The sequence below is a fragment of the Gymnoscopelus braueri genome (assembly GCF_963280865.1).
Source record: "Gymnoscopelus braueri genome assembly, chromosome: 2".
Taxonomy (NCBI): Eukaryota; Metazoa; Chordata; class Actinopteri; order Myctophiformes; family Myctophidae; genus Gymnoscopelus; species Gymnoscopelus braueri.
Genome location: NC_137604.1, coordinates 59,614,139 through 59,628,677, shown reverse-complemented (window position 1 = coordinate 59,628,677; position 14,539 = coordinate 59,614,139). Strand labels below are relative to the sequence as shown.

Sequence of the window (14,539 nt, the reverse complement as noted above, 5' to 3'; positions counted from 1 at the left end):
GACAACAAAAGTTTTGTTATAAACCAACTGAAAGAAAAAACTCCTGCACAGTCTTCAAATGCAATTAAAAAGTTTTAATGGGAATAACAACGTTTTGGTCTGTTAGACCTTCATCAGGTTTTCTTTTTTAGAAAGATGTAGGTATACAAGTAACAGACCGAAACATTGTTATTCCCATTAAATTATACCCATTAAACTTTTTAATCGCATTTGAAGACTGTGTGTGGGAGTTTTTTCTTTCAGTGCGTTGTGCCCCTCGTTTGGTCTTCTCCTACCCACCTGTTGCCTTTGTAGGTGTGCAAAAGACTTGCTTTTCATTGTTTTAAACCAAAAAATATCACTTACCCTACCTTTAAATATCCCCAGAATTTTGCCAAATAACGTGCCAATATATATAATTACTTCTTGAAGGATCTGTTGTTTTCTAAATGTTTTATGTTCTCATTAACTATGCATAACATTTTTGGTGATTTTTTTGAAAATTGTGCTTGAATGGAAACATTAACTGATGCTCTTCTAAGTGTGTCTGTCTGTCTGTCTGTGTGGATCCTACATTACCCAGGGTCCTGTGGGGCAACCAGGAAGTGGAGGTCAGAGGGGTCCTAACGTGAGTGCAGTCCGTTCTCTAATATGCCAGTGGTTCTCACACTGGGGTCCGGGGACCCCATGTGCTAAGGATGAGCTGCCCACTAACGTTCCTCCATGTCTCTGCAGGGTGCACGTGGTGGCAGAGGGGTGAGAGGACCCACGGGAAAATCAGGAGAAAAGGTCAGCTAACTCTCGTCAGCACCCCTTCGTATTGATCACGTTGTATTAAACTAAAACTAAAACTAAATAACTTAGGCGTTATGGTTAAAAGAAAAGCACTCATGCTTCTCACAGAAACATCAAGGATAAAATCACAATTAAGTCAACAACTTATTATCTCCATTGTTTTTTAAGACGAACAAAACATTACAACAATGAATGAAACACTCTAACAATAAATAAAACACCCGCACTTTTAGCAATACAATGTGTTTAGGTGCAATTGTCATCTGTTGATGAGTAATATTTGTCTGAATTAAAGTTCTGTCTGCAACACATTGAGAGCTTGTAGATTGGCTATTTACAGCTATTATTTTAAGATTAGAGCATTTGAAGTGGTCAAATTAGTCATATGTTCAGAGGCATTTTACATATAATCTTAAAAGTCTCGGATACTTCATATAAAAGCAAAGGTTAAAGTCTCAATATGTGATTTATTCTCTGGTTGGCATTATGTAGAACAGCAGGAACAATATTACTAAAATATCATAATTTGACATTGTGTTAATTGTTTAGGAATCAGTGCTAGTGTGTAGGGGGGGCTCCTTTCATACTGTTTCACAAATCACACATTACAACATTTTCAGTCATGAGAGCTTTAAGGCAGGTACACACTGCAGGATATTTGGTCCGATTATGCTGTCGGGGACCTTTTTTGGCGCTCGCCGACAAAACCTCCCGATCTGACGCAGATCGGGCTGTGATCGTCGAGATTGTGAAAGGCTCTGCGAGAAGATGCGGCTCGGCGATGGCTTCCCGACCGTTTTCAAATATCTACTGTGTTTATAGGAGAGGAATTGCACAGAGAGAGAGAGAGAGAGAGAGACTGAGAGAGCGAGAGCGAGCTGCGAGACTAGTGTCTGTCTGTGTAGACAGGGTTGCCAGATTTTGCGAGAGAAATAAGCAACCAGGTTTGTGAAAACAAGCCCAACAAAAGCGACTATGAGCACTTTAACCCTTCCTTTGTGTTAGGGTCTTTTTTGACCCGTTTTCATGTTTAAATAGGTAAAAAGTACCCTTTACATTTCTTTATTGGAACAAGGCTTCATGATATCCTCAGAAATAGCCATTTTAACGCAACAAAATTATTTATCATCATTTTAATTGATTCTGATGGTCTCAAAAAAAAAAGGGACACTTGTGGTGTTAGGGTCCGAAATGACCCGGAAGAGAAGTGTGGCTCAATTCCCCCCAAATTGTCAATATTCAATTTTTACATGTTTGAGAGTGAGAGAGACTTGTCCTCAATTAGCATTTGCTATCAGGAGTAAAATAAAGTTTGAGTTTATGAAAAATAAATGACTTTTTACCTTCTATGGTATACGGGTCATTTCGGACCCTAACACCACTAGTGTCACTATTTTTAATAATTTTAACATTTTTTAAAGTTAAAAAACGAAAACAAGTATTTTTTTATTATTTTTTTGGAAGTGTGTTCTAATTATTATTCTTAATTATTCTATTCTAGCTAGATAACATCATTATCCATTGCCGTCATTATAGGAAATTTAATGAGTGCATTTTAACATTTTTATAATAGAAAACGAGATATTTTGAAAGATGAAACCCTAGCCCTAACCCAACATAATATTTTAAAAAGTGTTTACATGGATATGAATGCATTACAAGTCAGCTATGAGGTGGGAGAATTTTTTTTATGAAAATACTTATTTTTTGAGTATTTTGGGCTGATTTAAATCACGGGTCAAATTTGACCCGCTAACACCACAAGTGGATGCAGTTTTCTAACATAATGCAAGGATTAAACCTATATACAAATACATTGGATATTTGAAAATAGCTGATCTACAAGCTCACATTGTAGATCGGCTATTTTCAAAGAAGAAAATCTTGAAAAAAAATGGAAATTGTGGAATATTTTCCAAATCCACACAGATCTTGTATGGGGGTCTATGGCACAACATATTTTCAGAAGGGGGAGGTTTGCAGACAAATATTAATTTGGGGGTCCTTGCCATGAAAATGTTTGAGAACCACTGGTTCAAACAACATTAGGAAACAAGGCCAAATAAGCAACTACACTTTCAAGCAACTTTACGGAAAAAACAAGCCCAAAGTCGCTTATAATAAGCGGACATGGCAACACTTGCTTCTGCGCGAGAGAGAGAGAGAGAGAGAGAGAGAGAGAGAGAGAGAGAGAGAGAGAGAGAGAGAGAGAGAGAGAGAGAGAGAGAGAGAGAGAGAGAGAGAGAGAGAGAGAGAGAGAGAGAGAGAGAGAGAGAGAGAGAGAGAGAGAGAGAGAGAGAGAGAGAGATGCGTATATATCACGGGAGACGTCTGTTAAAATGAATTGGAATAAAAACAAATGTATGTATTGGGTCTGACTCTGGATGCATCCTAGTGAACTATCCTACAGTGTGTAATCCCTGGTCGGGGATCAATCTATAGTGTGAAAACCACAACGATATATGACAGCCGATTTCAAGAAATAAACTAAAAACCGATTTCAAAAAATAAACTAAAAAATAAACTGCAATGTGTAATGCTTAACAATCAGACGACTCCCGCCGACCACTTCAGTGTGTACCTGCCCTTAATCCATGTGTCCATCGGTCGTGTGTTGTTTGTTCACTGTGTTCAGATTAAAGACCCTGTAAACAGGATGTAGGCCTTTACACAAGAAGTAGGCAGTATTATGTATTTTTTTTGGTCATACCACAGAATTATATGTTATAAACCACCCAGACAAATTAGAATGATTTTTTTTTATATGGTTAAGTATATAAAAATTGGTTTCAAAGTCATGATTATCGAAATATATCGAAATATTTGTAGTTTATTTTTGCAGGGCTGTGGGGTGGGGGGTGTCCACTGAAGGCAGTGAAATAATTAGTTTAGCCGAAAGATGGCGATGCACTCTAGGGTATAGCATCAGAAGACTGGTATACCTTGGGTGTACCATGGCATAATTCCTAACTACACCAGTCTTCTGCTATCAGTGATTCTGATGACATCACTGAAACTCACCTGAGCGTGTCTTTTGTCTCAGGGGTCTTCGGGACATGACGGCGTGTCAGGACCACCCGGCGAGAGGGTAAGGGTTAATTTATCGCATCTAATTTGATTGATCAGTGGAACTGCTTGATCAGAGGGTGATCAGTTGTTCAATTGTGATTTTTTTTAGGGACCTATTGGACCAGGAGGAAGGAACGGAGAACCAGGGCCAAAGGGTGCTGTGGTGAGTGGAACACACGAGCACAGCGACTAGGCAAAAATAATCAATTTGATGCATACTCAGCATGCATACTCAGCATGCATACTCAGCATGCATGCTGAGTATGCATGCTGAGTATGCATGCTGCTGCCCTTACTGAAACATCTCTCAAAACAGTGACAAATCCTATGGATGCTTCATTAGACAATGTTATAACATGTATTTGTGTGTGTTCAGGGTCCGGCAGGGAAAGATGGACTTCCAGGTCACCCAGGTCAGAGAGGAGAGCCGGTAAGTGATGTCATCAGAGGTCATGACCCCTAACATAGTCCCAAAACTAATTTACAAACATTCAACAGATAACGCATAAAATGTCGTAGTATCAAAGCATCTCTTATTTCACATTATTACACTTGTGTGTGTGTGTGTGTGTGTGTGTGTGTGTGTGTGTGTGTGTGTGTGTGTGTGTGTGTGTGTGTGTGTGTGTGTGTGTGTGTGTGTGTGTGTGCATGTGCATGTGTAGGGTTTCCAAGGGAAGACGGGACCTCCAGGACCAGGAGGTGTGGGTCGGACCACAGGTGAGTCTAGGGACACGTGTGCTATGTCACTATACTGTATATGTGCTGTGACACATCTTCTGGAAGGTGACATTATTTATGACGTGTGGATCCATCAACCATCAATTATACGGTTATAAACCCGTAGGGCTACCAGGGCCGCATTAACCGCGGAACTTAGTGGAACTTGTGTTCACGGCCTGCAGCCTGCAGGGGCCCTGTGTGAATTATGTATTTAAAAAATATATATATTGTTGTAATTTTTTTTTAAATTTATATTATTTTATTATAATATTATATTATTCTTATTATTATTATTTATAAAAATGTATACATTCGGGCCCTGCTGTGTGAATTATATATATTTAGAAACATATGTTGCTTTAGTTTTAATGTTGCGCGGCAGAACAGATGCAAACCTTGCATACCGTCGCTGGTACTGATGTGTCACTTCTACTTCCTGTAAGTAGACAAAAAAATAAAACTACTGTCGACTAATCTTTACAAGCGGCTCTTATTTTGAAATCCTCCGCTTTTAGCGTAAGTTTGTTTCTGTTAACCAGTATGGCTCTGCTATCATGGTCTGTGACAGCGACACAAATAAACAAGAACATGTGGATTAAACGCAAGATTTGGGCCAACGTTCATATTTACGATATGAAAACCAGCTCCTGTGACTTAAACATTGTACAAACTTTGGAAGTGCCGTGTGTTAAACTCTTTGAACTGAACCTCCACAGCATGGTGAGTTTAATCTTACAATGAAGATGTTTGCGTGTGTGTGTTTGTTTGAAGTAGGCTTAGCTTAGACTGTATCTTCTCACATGCTGTGTTTGATTAATGTAGCTCACGGTTGTTAATGTCATCTCTGTCTGTCTGTCTGTCTGTCTGTCTGTCTGTCTGTCTGTCTGTCTGTCTGTCCTGTCTGTCTGTCTGTCTTAGTTGCTACCATAATGTACACTGTGAAAATCTAAATGACATATTCTAAATACATTTGTACTGTGCAAATAGCTGAATCGAATGGGGTACTAGGTCTACGCTACTGTATTTTAACATCAGTCAGTCATAATGGTGAGCCATAATATTATTTTCTGAGGTGGTAAAAAGGTTGAGAACCACTGCGGTAGACTTCAAGAGGTCTTTTTTACTTTAAACTTTTCAAGTACATTTCAGAGCCTGTACTTTTGTACTTTTACTTGAGTAATTAGTTGAATGAGTTACTTTTACTAAAGTCGCTTTTTACATAAGTAAATGTATCTGAGGCTACTTCTACTTTAAGTAATTGAAAAGTGTACTTTTCCCATCTCTGCTGAGTATTGTTTTCTCAATTCTAAACTTGAATTGTTGAATTTCTTATGAAGAATAAGAAAATAAATATGAAACATTTGTTACCCATCTCATCACCATATGTCTAGTAGCCTACGACTGTAATGACCATAAAGTAACCTCCTTAATAATAAATGTAATTTGTAATGATAGACACTGTAGTTATCAGCATAGACTGAAGTTGGAAAGGCTGTGCCCAGTGCCTGTGTCAGCACCGATCCTGCTGGCGGTGGCACGTGCACCAAACGCACTTGCGCGTGAACGCACCCAATATTGTCCGATTAATGTTGAGGGGGGGCCTTTGATTTGGTGTAGTTCCACGGCCCTGAGGGGCCTTAATGCGGCCCTGAGGGCTACAGTTAATCTATTCTAACTAATTGATTTTCATTGATTATAAAAAAACAATCGTCAATCAATAACTTAATATATTAATCAATTCATAATTGATACCTACAGTATTTTGGGCATGTCATTATAGGCAAAACATGTAAAAAAAAACTTTCCAAAACGTCCAAAATAGTTAAAATGGCAGATCTATTGCTTATTTTCATTATTTGTGCATCACACCATTGTGCGATGAAAATATAAAATAAGGCTTAAGTGATTGATTTGTTGATATAAAAAAATAAATAATAAAATAAAATAATAAATATATATATATATATATATATATATATTCTCAATTTCTTTTAAACGCTTCTCAATTAATTGATTAGTAATCGATAGAATAATCGCTAAGAAAAATATCGATAGTGGCTGCTCCCCTTTACATGGGGGAGGAGAAAACAACAAAAGAAAATCAACTTTATTACTTCTTGCGTGTTTGTACAGCAATATAACCTAGAGTAGGTTCTGCTCAAGGTTTTGTTCCTGTTAAAATGTCATGAAATGGTATTTTTGAGAGTAATTAATTTCCCTATCGTGACATATTTCCTTGTGAAATGGGGGTACATTAGTACATGGTTCTAGCTAACCTACCTCAATGTTTCCCAACCTCCACACACTGCCTGTCAACACGTCTGATCAATCGACTGATTGGTTGATCATCATCATGTGACTGACCTCCCTGTTTGGTCTTCCAGGGTAAATCAGGGAGAAACCGGTCCGACTGGAGACAGAGGGTCCATCCAGGTCACCAGGTGTACCTGGAGAGCAGGGTCTACCTGGGGCGGCCGGGAAGGAGGGGGGCAAGGTTGGTATTCAACACGCACACCATGCATGCACGCACGCACCGCACAGCATTGAGCTACAGTATATTATACATGTGTAACCCTATGCTGTGTACATAGGTAACCTCACGTCACCAGGCTTTCCACCACGGAGGAAAAGCCTGTATTCGTTCTAAAACTGAGCAGTGTGATCGGTTTAGAAAAAAGGTTCTGGTTGGCATCGCATTGTCACATATCAATGCGAATCAATTAGTTTAGTCTTGATAGTCGCGCTACGAGTTGGAATAAAAAGATGGACATACCAAACGATTATTATACCAACAGAAACTAAACTAATTATACCAAACTAAACTCATTTTAAACTAGGGGAAATCATTTTGGAGGCTGAGTGCGCCCGCAAGGAGTGATGGGATTGTTCTCTTGTTTACATTTTCTGTTCTGGCACACGCACGCCCGCACGCACGCACATACCGCTGCTCATTGTGTGACTGTTTCCTGCTTTCCAGGGTGATCAGGAACTTCAGGGACTTCTGGTAAGAACGGACCTGCTGGACTCAGAGGCTTCAGGGGGACCAGAGGAGCTGCCGGTGGCATGGTAACACACACACACACACACACCACACACACACACACCACACACACACACACACACACACACACACACACACACACACACACACACACACACACACACACACACACACACACACACACACACACACACACACAACACACACACACACACACACACACGCACCACCAACACGCACACACACACATTATGTAAATTACATGTGGTGTGCTGATAAACCATGTTTGTTTCAGGGTCCAGCTGGTCTGAAAGGAGGGGCGGGGCCTACTGGAGCTCCAGGGTCCATGGTGAGTTCAGATCCATCCTCTTCTTCTTCTTCATTCCTTTATTCCTCTGACCCAACGTCCTCTAATAAGTATAATACTCTATAGACACCAGAGATATCAGAGTGTTGAAATATGAATCCGTTTTTGTTTTTCAGTTTGGTGTTTGATTTCAGTTTTAGTTTCAGTTAGTTTTATAGTGCATAAGTTTTTCTTAGTTGTAGTTTGTCAGGTTATTATGAAGAACGTCTTGATTAGGATGAAAGAATTTAGGTGTAAAAACTACACTTGTTTTCACTTCAGTGAAAAACAAGTGTAGTTTCAGTTTTTATTTTAGTTTTAAGTTAATGAAAAATTTAAAAATCCCTTTCAGTTGTAGTTTTAGTTTTAGATGAGCTATAATAACCCTATCACAAACGTATCACTCTTTCTTCCTCAGGGGGTCGGAGGTGACAGGGGCCCCCGGGGGCAGCCGGGGGCATCGGTCAGCCTGGACGCGTGGGAGCCATGGGTGGGCCTGGACCCATGGGAGAGAAGGGAGAGCCTGTAAGTTGGGACAGTGTTTTCTCAGCCTTTTGTATTTCAAGGATTGAAATGAATAGGGGCGCTATAGGGTTCATGTGGTTAAGGTGGTGTAACTGACAGACGTGTATGTATTGTCTGCAGGGAGAGAAAGGTCCGATTGGACCAGCAGGTTCTGACGGTTGGACCAGGGACCTGGAGGACTGCCTGGAGCCGCTGGCCCTGCTGGACCTCCAGGAGATGACGGGGATAAGGTAATCAGTGTGTGTGTGTGTATGTGTGTATGTGTGTGTGTGTGTGCGTTTTTTTTTGTCACCCAAATCCGCGTTAACAAGTTCATTATCCATCCGCCATCCACCCGCGGTAATTATATCATCCTATTTATAGATCCGCACCAACTGCACCAAATAATTGTTATTTTCCTGACGTTAGTTTTCTTATAAACAATGTCACTCACCACTGTCGCGATGCAGTGACTGTATACAATCCACAACCATGGTAACAACAAGCGCACGTCTTCATTCTTTCAACCACTTTGTTGCCATGTCGGCTTTTTATAAGCGACTTTTGGGCTTGTTTGTTTGGCACTTGTTTTGGGCTTGTTTTCATAGACCTGGCTGCTTATTTCTCTCGCAACCTGGCAACACTGGCTGGCTGCAAAGCAACATGTAGTGAGCGGCTATTTTGTGCCTGGTGTAAAATGACGTAATATTAAAATACTACAAACGCACACACGGTGAAATTTAGTGCTTTTTAAAAGCTATTATAGGCCTATAGATTGATATCATTAATTTAATTCCCGCATTATTTCACCCGCGGTTTATCCAATATGAATTAATAATTATATTTGATTGACCCAAATCCACCCAAACTGCGGTTAACTGCGGTTAACCATGGCAACCGCAGCTAAAACCGCGATTCGCGCATCTCTAGCGTACGCCGTACACCGTACACGCGTGCATACGTTGTGCGACGTGCGTGGCGTGCGTGCGTGCGTGCGTGCGTGCGTGCGTGCGTGCGTGCGTGCGTGCGTGCGTGCGTGCGTGCGTGCGTGCGTGCGTGCGTGCGTGTTTGTTTGTGTGAGTGTGAGTGATTGGGTGTGTATATCGACGCTGTAGGGCAGAAACCTTGTGTTTTTTCGTCAATTAACACCCTTGATCATAATACAGCGTCACACAAGAGCATCAAAAGTAGCAGATCTACATGCGTTTTGAGCTTGTAGATCTGCTATTTTTGATGCTTTTGAAGCATTAAAAGTGTATACTGTTGAAACTTGAGGTCCCAAATTCAAGTTTATTATGGAATGCGCTCCCCTCCCATATCAAACTGTCCCCCACCATCGAGACTTTTAAATCTCACCTTTATACAGTACCTTGGCTTTTGATCCTGTTTGAGAGTTTCTGTGGTCTATGTTTTGTTTCACTGTTTGCTGACACGGCTGCGTCTTGTATTTTTCAGTGATGTGTCTCCTTCTGTTTTTTATTTTCCTTCTTTTTTGCTGTATGTTTTGCTGTTGTTTCTGTGTTTTTAGCTTACCCAGTGTATTTGTTTTTTGATGTTCTGTACAGCACTTTGGTAACCCTGAAAAAGTTGTAAAATGTGCTATATAAATAAAGTGGATTGGATTGGATTGGATATACTGTATGTGTTTTAAATGTGTGTGTATATGTGTTATGTGTTTTATACTGTAGAGTATGTGTGTATTCACAGGGAGAGACGGGTGGTCCAGGGCAGAAAGGAAGCAAAGGAGACAAAGGCGAAGGAGTGAGTATTTCTCATGATAAAAGTTGTAATTGAATGCTGGGAAGAGTAAACAAGGGGTTTATTCATAATTATTTACATTTACCATTAACACATCGACCGCCAGAGGTTAATCTCATAATGTACTCACCAGTGCCAAGGTGTTATTGTTGTTTTTTTGTTTTTTTCATGTCGCCATAGATCTTGTTAAAATCCTTAAGATTGAGCCGTACACGGTCTGTTTACTTCGGCGACATCTCACTGTATCTCCCAATGAAAACCACGTGTCAAACGGGGCATCCATGTTGTAGTTAGAGCGGATTACGTTAAACAGTGATATGCGAGGAGAAAAAACTACAGGAAGAGAATTGAGTTTCAGTTTCGTCTGTAGAACGAGGGCGGACGTGATCATCAAAACCGGATCCCAAATAATTCTGTTTCCGGTCATCAAACCGGAAACGGAAGTGGATCAAAAAAAATCCGAAAGTGCACCCGGAAATTTTTAGCGCGAAAAGACCGTGGACCGTAGGGCTACGGTCTCGGCGCTTAACAGTTGGATTTAACGGACCGTAGGACTACGTTCTTGGCGGTTAATGTGTTAACGTAGCTGTAAGACATAACAACAACCTGACATAACAAGCATTCAGTCAGGAACACTCACGTCAAAGTAGATTTAACCATTTATTGCAACAAATGGAATACAGTTGAACTTGGCGTTAAAGGCTCCGCTCAGCATGCTAAGCAAAATCAGGGAATGTGAAGCAAAACCCCTGTAGGGATACAATAGCAATACAATAAGCAATACATTGACATATTAGCTTGAAGCAGCAGACATATGCCAGACATTTGAGCCTATGCCAGACTCTGATCAAAAAGTGGAGACTGGGGTGGAGGAGGCAGCTAAGCAGCAGTGAATGCGAAGCAAGCAGCAAGACAAGCAGAGATCTAGTGAATGCAATTGCGGTTTTCTTACCTTTTCAAGTAGTCACAGAATATTTATATCCAGTATGATCGTTCCCCTGATCGTTGCTAATCCCGGGGGGTTTCACTGTGCTTCCGCAAAGAAAGAAAAAAATCTTCAAAAATACATAGTAAACACAGGAGGCGAGATACAGGCGATTTCCCAAATACATTAACCAGGAAGTGAATGGAGCAGTAAATCTTGGGATCACGTGATCTCCTAGTTCTGCGTGCATCTGGGGATGAAATGGTCACTCATGTCTTAGCGAAGAGCGCCATTTAGTGAAAAAAAGAAGAAAGTAATCAAAATCGTCCGTGGCAGCGTGGGCCTTTGGAAAAAAAGTCGTCCTTGGCAGTGAATGAGTTAAGAGCGTGAGCTCTGATTGGAGGATATGAAAGTGTGACGTAATGACCAGCAGAGCTGTGAATGGGCAATAGGAATCTAGGCTGATTGTTTACAATCAGCTGACTGACAGCCGATTACAGCGGAGGCGTGTGGGACTCCTGTGTCCTGCATGAACTAATGCTACGCTTCATTTTACAAATAAACCATACTTTTCAGTAAAACACATAAACCCAGGTTATTGCCATAATCACACTAATGTCACAAATGTAAACGCTTCAATCAAGTTGTTATGCTATTTACCTCGCCTCGCTAATTGTGGCGGCGCAAACCCGCCCCTCAAGTCTTGCAGCTGAGTGCAATTTGCCCTTGTTTTTGTCTGAATGTTCGTTTGGAAACATTCGTTGGAGAGTATTAAACTTACGTGGCTTCTACTTGTCCTGTAAAATGCATGGAGTGCCAAAACTCAAATGAATTAAAAAAAAGAGTTACAGTAGCCTACAGTTATAAACCATTAGAGGCTTCTAATTATAGCCCTACAGTATATTACAGAACCATGTGCACTCTCACTACTATATATATATATATATATATATATATATATATATATATATATAAATATATATATATATATATATATATATATATATATATATATATATATATATATATATATATATATATATATATAGTTAGTGTGTCATGAGCACACCTGGCATGACGATGCCTTCACCTGTCTTCAGACACTTTAAATAAAACTTAAAAAATGTCCAAATAGCACTGGAGCACCGAGAAGCTAATTGCTTGGCAGCACAGTTAGGGGTACATGTACATGTATGTGTGTCACTCTTTGCGGGTGCTTTATTTGAGAATTACACAGTTTATTTTTTGTCTTATTTGCACGGGTTTAGCAGCCTGTGAATTCGCCCCTCGGATTCATTCTGTCTGTCTGTCTGTCTGTCTGTCTGTCTATCTGTCTGTCTGTCTGTCTGTCTGTCTGTCTGTCTGTCTGTCTGTCTGTCTGTCTGTCTGTCTGTCTGTCTGTCTGTCTGTCTGTCTGTCTGTCTGTCTGTCTGTCTGTCTGTCTGTCTGTCTGTCTGTCTCTCGATGTTCACAGGGCCCCTCAGGGCCGGCAGGAAGTCAGGGGCCACTCGGTCAGCCAGGAGTACCGGTGAGTATTGTTGTTACTGTAGCTACAAAAGTGATAAGGATTCAAGTTCAGTTCTCTGTAAGAATGTCACACACAGCGAAAATCTGTTATTTCAAGATTGAAGACTAGATTATTTTAAATGGTCATACTGGCAATAGAATAGATCAAAGAGTGTTTGAATTGATCACACTAGCAATAGAATGCATGTTCAGAAGCATCTTCAGTAAAACCCTAATGGTTTTGGATATTTCATAAAAGCTTACCCAAGTTTAAAGCCGCAATCTATTATTATTTCAACTGGTTTGGCTGTATGTACTGTAGAACAGCAAGGACATAGGTTTAGATTGATAATACCTAAACACAATTATATGTATTGTGCTAATTATTTATGAAACTCCTTTCACACTGTTTCCCAAATCACAAAACTTTTCAGTTGTGAGATTTTATTTTGCTGTTTGCTGTCAGGGTCTGGACGGGGAGTCAGGACCCAGAGGTCAGCAGGGCATGTACGGTCAGAAAGGAGACGAGGGGCTCCGCGGCTTCAAGGGCTCCAGAGGACCAATAGGATTGCAGGTGATAATAATGGATTAACCAATCAAGTTACAGCAGGTGGAAAGTGAAACAAGGCCTCTGAGGAGATGGAGGGATTTATTTAAAGTGCTCAAATTGAATCCTGTGTGTGTGTGTGTGTGTGTGTGTGTGTGTGTGTGTGTGTGTGTGTGTGTGTGTGTGTGTGTGTGTGTGTGTGTGTGTGTGTGTGTGTGTGTGTGTGTGTGTGTGTGTGTGTGTGTGTGTGTGTGTGTGTGTGTGTGTGTGTGTTCTCAGGGCATGCCTGGTCTACCAGGAGAGAAGGGAGACAGTGGTCATGGAGGACTCATGGTAAGCATCCATCCTGTCATACTTCCTAGTTGCTCTAGGAAGTTGCTATGAGCAAAAAACAGTACCATATTATTATGAGCTTTAGTGAGGACCAATTATATGAAGATAGGTTGAAAATGGGTGAAGTTGTCCTTTAACCCCATGAGACTGCTTTTATTTACCATACTGTACATATACTGTCATCTCATCTTCTGAAATGAGTCTTTGAGGTACTAGCACCCCTAGGGGTACTTTGGGGTACTACTCAGAACGTTTCTAACTTTCTTTTTGTTCCTCTCTGATTTATCCCACGTTCATGAAATCAGTTACAGTATGCTGTAGTTTTATACTGTATGTCATATATTTTCAATAGAACCAATTGCCAATATGAATAAAATGAAACAATTTGCCAGTTAGCTTGCTGCATTTTTTTTTTTATCTGGCTTAAATGAGTTTTGAATATTAAGACAAGTGGGGGAAAACAGTGGAAAAAGCCAAACAACACATTGTCAGTCTCAGGAACATTATTTGGTGCTTATAGCAACGGGGGTACATACTGTACTGTACGCTAGTAAAGCATGTTTGAGAACCACTGTAATCTAAAGCACCACTTGCCTACTTTTTAGGGCCCACCTGGACAACAAGGCCCTTCGGGTCCCCAGGGGCCCTTTGGGGGACAGGTGAGTCCAACACACTCAGTCGTTCATATATTATTTATTTTGTGATGTTATAATGTTTTTATAATGTTTAGCCTAATGATAGGTTCTTGGTTTACCTACTGTATGAACGTAGATTACTGAGGCACTACACTGTCTCTATGCATACGTCTGTATGTGTGTGTGTGTGTGTGTGTGTGTGTGTGTGTGTGTGTGTGTGTGTGTGTGTGTGTGTGTGTGTGTGTGTGTGTGTGTGTGTGTGTGTGTGTGTGTGTGTGTGTGTGTGTGTGTGTGTGTGTGTGTGTGTGTGTGTGTGTGTGTGTGTGTGTGTGTGTGTGTGATCCAGGGTCCACCAGGTCGACCAGGATGATTGGAACAGCAGGCATTGTGGGAGAGAAGGTGAGGATCGATGCCGATCCTG

General features: G+C 40.7%; 1 protein-coding gene across 1 annotated transcript in view; it reads left to right on the top strand.

Moving 5' to 3' along the window:
- LOC308106220 (uncharacterized protein) overlaps positions 1-14,539 on the top strand; it is a 100,240-nt gene that overhangs the window by 69,250 nt on the left and 16,451 nt on the right. The window contains 20 exon segments of the mRNA XM_080457276.1: positions 563-607; positions 715-768; positions 3,818-3,862; positions 3,953-4,006; positions 4,220-4,273; positions 4,506-4,560; positions 5,280-5,283; positions 6,958-7,057; positions 7,541-7,621; positions 7,860-7,913; positions 8,329-8,350; positions 8,353-8,435; positions 8,556-8,594; positions 8,597-8,665; positions 10,122-10,175; positions 12,572-12,625; positions 13,070-13,177; positions 13,430-13,483; positions 14,089-14,142; positions 14,465-14,482. Of these exon segments, the coding sequence (XP_080313402.1) occupies positions 563-607; positions 715-768; positions 3,818-3,862; positions 3,953-4,006; positions 4,220-4,273; positions 4,506-4,560; positions 5,280-5,283; positions 6,958-7,057; positions 7,541-7,621; positions 7,860-7,913; positions 8,329-8,350; positions 8,353-8,435; positions 8,556-8,594; positions 8,597-8,665; positions 10,122-10,175; positions 12,572-12,625; positions 13,070-13,177; positions 13,430-13,483; positions 14,089-14,142; positions 14,465-14,482 (1,101 nt within the window).